This window comes from Coffea arabica, chromosome 10e, assembly GCF_036785885.1.
Source record: "Coffea arabica cultivar ET-39 chromosome 10e, Coffea Arabica ET-39 HiFi, whole genome shotgun sequence".
Taxonomy (NCBI): domain Eukaryota; kingdom Viridiplantae; phylum Streptophyta; class Magnoliopsida; order Gentianales; family Rubiaceae; genus Coffea; species Coffea arabica.
The window spans coordinates 37566371-37579292 of NC_092328.1; the positions used below are offsets into that span (position 1 = coordinate 37566371).

The window sequence follows — 12922 nt, forward strand, 5'->3', positions numbered from 1 at the left end:
AAAGTTGAGTTGGGTCAATCCAGTGCAAACTTGTGGATTTCCCCCCTCCTGCACATGGGTTAAGCACAACCCAGTGTCATTTTAAGTCATTTTATTTTTGTAAGAATTTTTCTTACCTAAATGGATAAAGTATTGACTCTTTCCAAAGGATAAAGTAACTTTATTTGCAATAAATTTTTTTCTAAATGTTTGTCTTCCAATGGATAAAATTTTATCTACAATGAACATTACCAAAAAATCAAACCAAAACTATCAAAAAATTAGAACTGTAATGGCAATTTTTCTAAAGCAATGTTTCATTTTAGTTACTAAGCATTTATCTTTTCTTTCTAATGTTTCTTTCTTGTGACCAATATATAGCAGGCTTCCCTGCTTCACCAATGGCAGATACACTACCTTTATTTCTCTCCAGATTATCTCTTTCTCCTTTTCTCCACTCTTTCTATTCCCCCCCTCTATTGGTTTATTATATTTGTTGTTCCCATTCCCTCTTATAAACAAGAGAAAGGCTTGTTTAATCATGGGAAAATATTTCAATATCTTGAAATAGTTTTTCAGGATAGTGCTATTTAGCATAACTCAAGCTTCAATCCATTTCATTCTACTTTATTATTATTTCGTTAATATTGTTCGGATTATTTACAACACTTGATGCTCCAACATTTCCTTTCTAAATCCAACCAAACCTTCTTCTCTCTTACTCTCACTCAAATTTTCTAAGTTCTCAAGGAGAAAAAAGGTCTCAACTTTCAAGTATTTGGGATATTTATAGATATCAAAGAAAGGGACAAGTTTTCAAATTAATCCTTTAAAAAGATGGTTTCCTTTTCCTTCCATTCTTCCACTTACCAGCTGACCCTAAGTCCCTTTTTTTCCCTTTTCCATTATGGATTTTCCTTTTTCAGCACATGTTTCAATTTCCTTTTCTTATTCATTAGAAAATTATTTTTTCATTTTTAAGAAATCAACTATCCAAGAGAATAAAGAATCTGACTTGTGCCTAGACTTCTATTCTTCTAGAATCATCCTTTCCTAATTGTTTTGTAACACACTAACTATGATATTTAATACACAATAATTCTTCTGTTGCCAAGAAAATCGTCACACATTAAATAAAATTATTTTAGAACAAATTCATGAATATCTCGACTAATAAAAATCAATTTTTCACTATCTCAAAGTGCAAGATTATTTGAAAGCATAGGTTTTTCCATTAATTACTTAATAAAATGCATATTACATTTAAAGCACATTTTTCTTCAAAAATAATTACCTCAGAATTTGTGTTAAAAAAGTATGGCATTGGAGTTAGAAGTTATGTTCCTATTAAATCAATGTAAACATGCTTATTAGGCAGTAAGGAGGTACAATTTGAATGTTATAAAATGCTTGTGCAAAAATAAAGCTGCCTCTAAAGCTGTACCATGAAAGATTTAGGAGCACACTATGGAAGATGTGAAATTGGCCGAATTAATTTATCTTCCATAAAAACATATGGCCACACCGAGTCCATGACGTTAACAAGTGGTGCCAATTGAGCGATGATGAGGTTTTTACTTCACACTAAATTTTAAAAATCTAAAAGCATATTTTCTACAAGTATACAAATCATTTATCAAGTATAGGGGATATTAGGTGTCGATCCTGACGAGCGCGACGTATGCATATAATAATTAAACTCAATTCATAGTCAAGTTTTACATTTATAAATTTCTAAATGCCCCATACGTGATTTTTCACAAGTATACGGGTCGTAAATGAGTATAGGGTATTAAAAGTCGAACCCACAAGAAAGATGGACAATTACTGGTACAAACTAAAGCTTCTCTATTATTTAAACTGTCAACAAATTAAAACAAATTAAAAAAAATAAACTAAACTATAAATGGATAGACAAATACAAATAAAACTCCTTGGGAAATAGAATCCCAACCTATTCATGCTAGTACAACTCCCTAACCGAATGAGTACCAAAATCTCGGCTAAGTTATGGCATAATTGTTGATTTTGATCCCTGTCTTTTGATGTTTACAAAACAAATGGATAGTACTAGTATCTCCTCAAAGATCCTTTCAGTTATGAAGCAAATCAGATTCAAAAATCAAGTGCAATTGAAAGAAACAAAGTTTGCTGAAAGCTGTCGGACGCTTGTGAAGACAGGATCGAACGTCCGATAATCATTGCGCAACTTTGGACGCATGAAGAACTCCATCACCGGATGTCCGAAGGAAATAAGACATTCTCTCTAACTCACTGATCTTGATCGGATGCAAGCATCAGGCGTCCGATAGGATCCTTCAAACTCGAAGAAAGCTGTCGGACGCTCACAAAGACAATACCGGATGTTCGATAGAATTGAGATATTCCTTCTAACGCATTGTCTGCTTTCGGACGCAAGCACCGGACGTCCGATAGAATTAAAGAATTTCTCTCAAGCTCACTGTCTACTATCGGACGCGAAATTCAGACGGACCAGACATCCGATACCCCAACGGCTAGTTGACTGTTCAGCTACTTTCTATCCGTTGGAAGCATTAATGAAGCATTTTCTTGGTCTTGTATAAATAGTGCACGATCAAAAACTTCAAATAACTTTTGTACGCTGAAAATACAAAAGATATAGAGTAGTTTTAGTGAGAAAACACTCTCCAAGGAAGATTTGTAGTTTTGGTGGTGTGAAGTTCATTATAAACTTTTCATTTGTGAATGAATACTTCAATTGTTTAGCTCTGTGAGGGTTGTCCTGAGGGATAGTAAAACTTCTTAACTTGACCGAGTGGAGCTTAGGGCAAGGAGGAAGTGAACCTTCCTTTGTACACAAGATTGGTTGTATTTCATCAACTTGAAGAAGATTGTTTGAATTGATCTACAAGCTCAATAGGAGCTTGGTAGTCAATTGGTTTGCAATTATTTTTCCCTTCTTATTTACTTATTGTTATCTTGTGATCTTTAAATTGCTTATATCTTCTACTTCTCTCAAGTGATTTTGTTCATTCATTGATTGATTCATTGTGTGATCACTTAGAAAAGAGGATAAATTTCATATTTAACCAAAAAGTGCCCATAATCTGATTAGTTTCTTAATTCACCTAATTCACCCCCCTCTTAGGTTGTCTTCGATCCTTACAGTAATTTCATAATATACGTGATATCCACTTTCGCCGGTGTACCAACTATACCTATAATTAATTCATGTCTACTTTTGTGGTTATGAAATCAACTACAATTTCATTAACTTCTATGAAATTATATGGAATAAAGCCACAACAGTCACAAAGGTGTACCTCTACTTTTGTGAGTGTACTCTCTAGATTTAATACTTCAATAAAACGCGATTCTGCCCACAATCCCTGGCAGAATCACAGCTAATTCATTTATCAACTTAAGGTGCAAATTAGTGACAAAAAATGGACAACTTATATCATTTAACCTTACAAATTGACTCAAAAACACTATGAAACACATTCAAAATATCGTAAATTTAGCCATTATCAACTTCCCTACACTTGAATCATTGCTTGTTCTCAAGCAATATCGACAATTACATAACCAATGATCCAAATGCCTAACCAAATAATATGATTTTTTCAAATTCAAATCTCATAACTCAGTAACCAACCATTATGCAATTATTCAAATTCCTCTAAATACTCATAATATCTAGTAAAGAAGAAATAATTATATTCCAATTTAGCCATGTTCAATTCAATCTCTTATCTTAACCTAACTCCACAAATAAGCAACTCATACAATCAAAAGATAGTTAATACTTTCCTACCACAATCTTTTCCTCAAAACTTAAATTTAAAGAGGAAATTATCCACACAAACTATCAACAAATACTTAAGTTATGAAAGCGTCTTGTTACACGAAAATCGACACTTTTAGGTGAACATCCCTAGTTACTCAACACTCACATACTCAAGTCACTCAACTACTCCTAATTCAAGTACCTTTTTACGCGAAAGTCAATATTTTTAAATGAAATTTTCGGTTATTTAGTCTAAGAATCATTGGAGTAAAACTCTTATTCCACCCTCTCTCTCTCTTTCTCTTTCTTTTTCTTTTTTTCTTTTTTTTTTGAAGATATGCCAACCCTCTTAAAGCAATATATATATATATATATATATATAGAGTAACAAGAGTATCACTTAATTGACTGTATCAATCACTTAATTGTAGATTTAAGTAAAAGGGAAATCTCATTAAACATGCAAATATAAGTATAATTCTCTCCACTTTACCCAATATACTTTTGGAAATGTAAAAATCCTAATCACATAATAACTAATTCCAAGTCACATGAAAAATGAATTGTTCAAAAGCAGATTCCAAAATCTAACAAGTAAGGGAGTTAATTTCTTGAAATTTATATTTTGTTGACTTTTCTCAAACTTTTTTGAGCCATAGTGAAATTTTGAAAAAAATTTAACAGAGATTCCCCTTATAACTGGATAAAACTCCCTGCCAGCAAACCCAAATTTGAAAAAAAATTCCACAAGGCAAAATTTTCAAAATATATTCCAACATTTTCAATACAATTTCAGTCAACAATCATCATCACATAGTCACAAAAAAATTAAACCTATTCCCCTAAACCTATTTCCCTCCCCCACACTTAAAATTCACATTGTCCTCAATGTGAAAGATAGGAAAATGATAAAGGTGAAAGCAATACTCCCCTATATAAGCAAGTAAAGTTCAAAACCATGTGATGAAATTTGCCCTACCGTTCCAGTAGCCATACGAAAAAGAACGAAATTCAACTAAAGTGAGTAGTATTCGTTCAAGTAAAACAATCTAAGAAAATATGAAAAACACACTAGAAGCAACATCAAGTTTCATGGCAAAATGCAATAACAAAAGATCAAAATCAAGAAAGGGCATGGTGCACTTTTCCCCCATGAATTGTTTCATCTCCATGAAAAGGTTGTCGTGAAGTTGGAGCTTGGATCCTAAGGTGCCTTTCCACTTGTGCCTCCTCCTCTTATTGTTTGTGTTGCTTCTCTTCTCCATCGGATGATATCAACATTTGTTTCATAACAACTTTAATTGAAGAATATAAAGTATTAAAGCATCAATTCAAAGTTGTCAAGAAAATTTCAAAAATTAAGAGAAGCACATTCCCCAAAAGAAAATCATCACCAAATGGCATAAATAACTCCTATAATATGCATTATATTTCAAAACATCATAATCAAGACAAACTTATGAGCTCAAAAATTATTTTAAAATTTATATTTATCATTATGTCTTAACTTCTCAATTCATAATGAGCTTCATATATTGAAATATAAGCACTTATACATCATAAAAAATGCTATATAAAGTCAACAATAAGCATAATGAAGTTAAACAAATTCCTCCTGAAAATTGCCTATTTATCAAAGAATTCAAGAAATGGCATTTTTCTTAATTCCTCACATTGCATCAATTTCAACCAAAATAGGCAAATTAACATGCTTATAGAAGTTAAATGAGTTCAACTAAACATCAAACAACAACAAAATTCACCAAAAATACTCCAAGAAATTCATCCAAAAATTCAAGAAAATTCAACTATGGTGAAATTTAAATGAGTCAAATAAAGTCAAGAAACTTACTTAGGACTTGAAGAGTGATGAAATGTAAAGCAAATGATGCACGAAGCCCCAAAAGTTTAGTTCAAATGACCTCCAAATTGAAAGGAGTGAAGTTCTAAAATCCTAATATTCTTGAATCAAATCTTCAAAAGTTGATGTGTTTGATGTTTGAATGCTGTTCACAAGATATTTTTGAGTCATTTTGTGATGATTTTGAGGGATTTAAATGGTGCAAAATGAAGATTTGATGAAATGGGTGTGTGAGTTTATGGTTGTGTGTAAGAGAAGAAAAAGAAAATGAAGGAAAAAATTTGTTTTTGCTTCTGAACACTGCTGCCCTATTGAAACCCTGGCAGAATCCCTCGAGGGTTTCTCCAAGGGATTGTGGTCAAAATCTCCAATTCAATTTACTTCACTTAACACTTAATAAAATTAATTCAAACCTACTTCCTTAAACACCAACACCTTCAATTTAACCTCTAAAATTACAAACTCACCTCATTTAACATATTTGTGTTCAAAACACACATATACATGCATTATAAATTAGAATTAACATCAAATGTTCAAAATGCATGCAATGTCTAAAATGCATAGTATAAACATGAAACTCCCTTTATGCCTTTTTGTTTCAACCCCAATGCGGGGGGAAGGGCGTTGCCCCTCCTACTTTTTTAGAATAATGTTTGACAATGTGTTAGCGAAGACAAGAAACAAGGAGTACTTACTCCCTTACATGAGTCAACTGCACATAGGGAAATGCTCCACAATCCAGACTAATAATTGACCGAATAGTTCTTGGCAATTGGCGAGACTTCACCCAAAGGCAGTCTTGCCCTAGCTTTAAGGCTGCCAAAGCATCAGCTGCAGCATTTGTTTCTAGATAAGCATGTTGTAATTGCCCAAATAACTGATCAAGAATCCACCTCAACTCGCGTACCACATTACATAATGGCCATTTAGCTAGCGCATTGGTCATGACCAGCTGCACAAGGGTAGCCGAGTCCACCTCTACCCATACGTGGTTAAGCCATCGTTGGAGACAAAGCCGCAACCCATGCAAAAATGAGAGACCCTCTGCCATCAGCACATCACATTCTCCAAATTCCTTATAGTATGCAAAAATCATTTCCCGTCATCCCCTCATACTAGCCCCCCGCCAAAAGCTTGTCCATTGAGAACGCTCGCATCAGAGTTCAGTTTATAAGCCCCTACCGGAGGAGCCTCCCAGGCCAACAGGACAAGCCCAATCTGCAACTTCCTTTTGCGCCCACCTCGAGCGCAAGTGTACTCCTGGTCTCCCCGAAAATGCTCGTTCTTGAATAACCCCGCAGCCACCATTAAATCCAGTTGGGCATCAGTTTGGAAGATAATGGATTGCACTGCCATACTAGCTCCCTGGAATTTAGCCTCATTTCGTGACCTCCAAATATACCAACAGATAAGGAACGAAACTACCAGTCTGATGTGCTCTTTCACTCCTGTGGGGATATTCAATACCCATAAAAATAACATTGATGATAGCGATAGCTCTCTATCCATTGCATACCCAAACATGCGTGCGTAGTGACTCCAAACTGCTCGAGCAGTTGTGCACTGAACAAGAAGATGATCCACTGATTCCTGGCTTGCCTTGCAACCCACACATTTTGAAGGCAAAATCATACCTTTCCTTTGTAACGTACTATCAGTGGGCAAAAAACCATGCCTTGCCCTCCCGATAAAGAATGACACCTTTAGCGGCATGAGAGGACTCCATGTTAAGGAGTCTATGACAGACACATTTCGCCTCTGCCGTACCACCTCCCACGCCAAGGAGATGGAGAAGGCTCCTGAGGTAGAGGGCAACCATACCATGCTGTCTTCACAGTACGAATAATACCTCATTTGCATGATCATAGCCATAATGTGAGATGGAACAGATTGCTGAAGAAGACCTTGATTCCACCCATCTGGGGTTAAGAAGTCCGAGACCAATTGATTAGGCGGATTAGTCACATTTAGCAGATGTGCCAGAGAGTCCTCTGCATACCACCTATCTAACTAGAAGTGGATGTTCCCCTTCCCTAGACACCAAAAAATGTGCCGCTCAGCAATCTCACGAATTGCCTCTAGACGTCGCCAAATTGGTGTTGGACGTGGCATGTTTACCATCGATGGGTGGGTGTTTTGGATGTACTTAGCATGCATATAAGAAGCCCAGGTTGACTCATGTCAGCGGAGGCCCCACCATAGTTTGCAAGAAAAAGCCTGCACCAAATCTTCAAACGATCTGACACCAATTCCCCCTTTCGACTTCGAATAACACAAATTTTCCCATGTACACCAGTGTATACGCTGCTCCAGAACATTACGATCCCAAAGAAAGCCATTGCAGATCCATCCTAGCATAAGGATAACCGCCTTAGGAGGGTGTAACACCTGTAACCGGTACAAAGGAACCGTCGATAAAACATGGCGAAGTAGGATGAGTTTTCCCCCTATTGACAGTAATCTTGAGCTCCAATGTTGCAGGCGTGATCTCAGTTTCTCTAAGATGCCATCAAAATGTATCACCCGCAACCTCCCTCTATCAATGGGCACACCTAAGTAGATGAAGGGTAACGACTGCTGCCGGAACCCTAGGATCGATTGAATACCTTGGATTTGCTCCACGTTTACTCGTGGCGACACAATGAAAGAACTTTTCGAGATATTGATCTTTTGGCTGAAGACCGCTTGGTACTCATCAAAGAAATCCCAGATAGCCTGCAACGCATCCTGGGAGCAACGAGAGAAAATTAATATATAATCAGCGAATGCTAAGTACGGAACCCGGATGCCTGCATTCACAAAATATCGTTGTTCATTCTGCATAAACAAACCCTCCAGGCCCCTTCCTAAAAATTCTGCTATCAGAACAAAGAGAGCTGGGGAGAGAGGATCTCCTTGGCGAACCCCCCTCTAGAATCAAAAGAAACCTGTCGACTCGCCATTGATAAGAATAGAAAACCAATTGTTCGCCACTATCCTAAAAAAAAAGTCCACATTTGCCTCCATGAAACCAAAACTCCGTAGCATGTGCAACATAAAAGGTGTGAGAACCTTGAAAATTATCTTTATTTTATCTTATTTTTTTGAGCACATTTTCTTTACTTTACTTGCATTACCCTAAGATTAAATCACTTAAAACATTTTCTTGTATTGCATTGCATTTGATTGCTTTTACTTGAATTGTAACATTTTCTAGACTTGGTATTTTTTTTATATATATCTCAATAGATACACTTTGACCAAATGTCCTTTTATTTGTGGTTGGGACTTTATATGATAGTTTAGAGGTGTTAAATAGACATTGAAATATTTGGAGGGTAGAAACTTCATTAGTCAAAGATTAAGGGAAGAAAGGGCCAAGATTGGGCCATGTGGCAAAACCCTAACCATCCATCTTGTTTGACCAAAGGATTAGAGGAATTTTAAACCAACTTTGCTTCATTTTATCCTCCATATGGCCAGCCATCTTGAAGCTTCCAAGGGAAGGAAGAAAACTCCATCTTCTTGCTTTTAAAATCCTAGTTTGATCTTGAGCAAAAATCATAAGAGAAGGAACTTGAGTTAGTGAGTGATTTACTTGCAACCCTAGAGTGTGTTTCATGTCTAAAGCTTTGATTTTGGTGGTTTGTTTTGGTGCTTCAAGCTTCACATAAGAGAGGTATGTGAACCTTAAATCCTAACTTTCTTGTTTTATATCATGTGTTTGAAGATTTGATAGCAAACTAGGAGTCACATGGATGTTGTTTGTGGTTAAAATTCTTGAACTAAACAAGTGGTAGTAGGGTTAGTTGTTTTTCATACCATGTGTTTGATGAATTGCTTGAGCTTTATTCATAACTTTCCTTCATGTATTAACATGTTTTTGGACCCTTTTTGAGTTAAGGATAATGCTTGGTATGATGTTTAAGTTAACTACAATGTAAGGATGAAGGTTGGTGATATAAGTGAACTTGTGGACTGTTTTCCTTTTCTCTTGGCTGACCGGTTTTGTAAGGGAGGTTTCTCCTTGATTTTTTGGTTCATTTGTACCTTAATTAAGCCTAAGAAACTTGGCTAAACATTGGTTTAAGGTTTGGTGTGAGTTTAAATAGAAATGAAGCAAGCAAAGTGGTTGTTTGGATAACTAGTGGACTGTTTTGGTTTCTTTGGTTGGCTAGACTGTTTTGGCTCTTTTAATTAATTATGTGTGTTGCATTTTGAGCTCCAATGGTACTAAGTAACTTGATTTCCTGTATATGAACCCTAGGAGATTGAATTGGAATAATTTGAGCCAAAACAAGAGAAGTTAGCAACAAGAACTAGAGTAATCTTGTTAGGGTTTTGGAGCTAATCAGAACCGAAAAATCAGCCAACTTCCCCGAATCACTGGTACTGATAAAAGACGAACTAGAGTGTACATTTGGTACCTTTGGAAAACCCTTTGAGTTTAGTTTACAACGCCGCTCACAGCACCTGATTCCAACATTTCTACAGAGAGATGGCCGTTTTTCCGAGATTGCACGGGCGCAACTGTTTTACCCTCGAAGACTACTTTGAACTTAAATGAGATTTTTCTTTTGCTCAACTTTCTTGCACTTGTCAAACTTGTTTTCCTATGACCTTTTACTGCATTTTGGGCCTAACTTCCAAGGTGAATTGAGTAGATCTAGCCACTCACTTAGTCATCTAATGAACTTACATTTGGGTTGGAAAATGAACCAAGAATTTTAACGACTTTCACTCGTAGCCCTAGGATTTGGGAAACGGAGGTGATGGATATATGCTATATATATGCTTGATTTAGTGAGTTGTTGGCCTAGTATGTATATGCTTGATTTGAGACTGTTTTGTGGTAAGAATGAAGCCTTGGATTGGCTGAAAAAAATTGGCAAACACAAAGGAAGTGCCGCTGAAAATTTGTCCGCAGGGAACCTTGGGCAGTCTTAGGAAATCTGTTATATTTTGGTGTAGAAAAGTCAGAATTGAGTTCTGTTTATTGTATTTGAAACTAAATTCACTTTCTACCGTGCAAATTTCATAACTTTTCCCAATTTCTATGAATATCTGTGATTTTTCAAAGTTGACTGATTTGCCATACCTGTTCTGTCTTTTGACTGGATGACGCAGCAACTTGAGGCTAGAATTTGACTAACTTATGGACTGAATCTTACAACTGTGTCTTCTACAAAATTGTAACCCTTTGAGTCTATTTTCCGATGGTTTAAAGTTTATAAATTTTGGACTTAAGAAACTTGAGATATGATTTTTCAAATAATGTTGCGCAAAAATTGAAAAATTCTGTTCTCTTCGAACCGTTTTTACTTTCATTTCCCACTTTAAAGTTGGAGTTGGTAAATCATTTTGGGTATGGTTTATGAGTGGAATTGAGGTTTAAGTGAAAGAAAATGAAGTTTTAGGAACCTTAATTTCTTCATGTATTTTGGTTTTGTATTGCTAGTCTTTTTATATAATATGTGACTACAGGACTCGAGAGAGTTTAAGAGGACGAACCAAGGTTAAAGTGAAGGGTGGCAATTGATTGGTGAGTGTTCCAAGTACCTGAAAATATTTACGTGGAATGTCTCCTTGCTTGAATAACATGCTTACTTGGTTAAAGTAATTGCTCTTGAATTAATAACCTTTGGGACGAGGATGTACTTTATCATACTCGATCTTTTGTAGTTCATTTCATGATATTGATATGAAATGAAATGCTTTGCTTGTACTTGACTTATTGGTCACTTGGGTGGTTATCCCACTGACTTACCTGTTACATGCTCATTGTTGTTAGATAATGCTAGGTACTTGATTTCTTGTTTCATAGGCAAGTGTGTACTTTATCGCACTTGACCTAGTTCGACTAAATTTGTGAGATTTTGTTAAAACATGTGTTAGCCATTTGGTTACAACTGAAAAGTGGCCAGAATCCGGCCAATATTTGGCTGGATATGTGGCTGAATTTGTTGAAGAAATTTCTGATTTCTGCAGTTTTTCTTATTTGATCAAGTTTTCGTAACCATTAGATTTTCAACTGTTTGGACTTGAAATACTTGAAATGCTTGAAACATGATATGTTGAACTTATTTGTGACTTGAACCTATTTAGGCGAGTGTGCTCTTATGTACACTTAATTGACCTGACTTGACTAAAAACTCGATATCTCCTTCACGCATGAACAAGTAACTTGATTTGTATACGACTTGTATATTGACTTGAAATACTTGGAATACTTGAGAATATGAATTGCTGGATTACTTGTGATTTGATTCTGACTAGGCGAGTGTGTCCTTATCACGCTCGGCCTTCCCTTCTTGAACGATCTCGTACTCGCTTGCACTTGATTGACATGTACTTGTGTTAGTGCTTGTGCTTGACTTGTGAGTGTTGAGCGATAGCATGTACCACACTCTATCTGAGTGGAAGGTGCCTCTCATCCCGTCTCAGTACTTTTATTCTGATTAAGTCGATTAGAAAGTTATCTCATCGATACTGGTGTTGAGCGGTAGCATATACCACATTCCATTCGAGTGGGAGGTGCCTCTCATCCCGTCTTGGTACCTTTATCCTGTTTTGTCGAGTGGAGTGTTATCTCCTCGACTAATTGGTATGCTCGAATATTACCACTATGGTTTATTACTGAATACGGAATGTTAAATGACAACTAACGTCTCCAATCTTTCACTGTATGAGCGTTGGATAACAGCCAACGACTCCATTCCTGATTACTGAATATTTGGGGCTATAAGCCATATCCTGTATTACTATATATTTGGGACTATAAGTCCAACCCCGGAGCTAGTTGGTCTAATCGATCCGACAAGGGCTTGGTCGAGGAGATCGACGAATCTTGGGTACTTCTTTGAAGTTCGGGTCCGGTAAGGGATATGTTTGGTGGACGGAAATTGGTGTAAAGTGGTGATCTACGGACGTTATGCTTTAGTGGTTGACGGAGAGTCAACGGACCTTGATCAAACTACAGTGGAATTTGCTCCTGAGAGTAACTTATATCCTTTGCCATGAATTTGTTCTTTACCATACACTTTTGCATGATCTATTTGGTTATTTGCTTAACCATATATTGGGTCGTGATTTATTTGAGTTTGACTTGTTTCTTGATATCCGGTGTATGGTCTTGCCTGTTATATTGCCTGCATGTTTTCTTGGAACCTCACTGGGATTCCAACTCATTCCACGCAAATTTGTTTTCCTTACAAGGATGAGATCATGAGAGGTTGAATTAAAGAAAGTCTCGATTTCTTGTAAAATTGTTAGCTGCTCGAGCGCGTACTCCATAGATATCTAGCTAGCTTGTTTGGTTCGATTTTTGT

The 12922-nt window shown here is 36.3% G+C and overlaps 2 protein-coding genes across 2 annotated transcripts; both read right to left on the reverse strand.

Moving 5' to 3' along the window:
* Positions 1 to 6306: 6306 nt before the first annotated feature.
* LOC140015214 (uncharacterized) lies at positions 6307 to 6711 on the reverse strand. Its single transcript, XM_072067127.1, has one exon. The coding sequence runs from the start codon at positions 6709 to 6711 to the stop codon at positions 6307 to 6309; it is 405 nt and encodes a 134-aa protein (XP_071923228.1).
* Positions 6712 to 6725: 14 nt separating this feature from the next.
* LOC140015215 (uncharacterized) lies at positions 6726 to 7954 on the reverse strand. The gene is made up of 2 exons (XM_072067128.1): positions 7734 to 7954; positions 6726 to 7617 (listed from the first exon to the last, which is right to left on the reverse strand). Exons 1-2 carry the CDS (start codon positions 7952 to 7954, stop codon positions 6726 to 6728), a joined length of 1113 nt encoding a protein of 370 aa, XP_071923229.1.
* Between the last annotated feature and the right edge of the window lie 4968 nt (positions 7955 to 12922).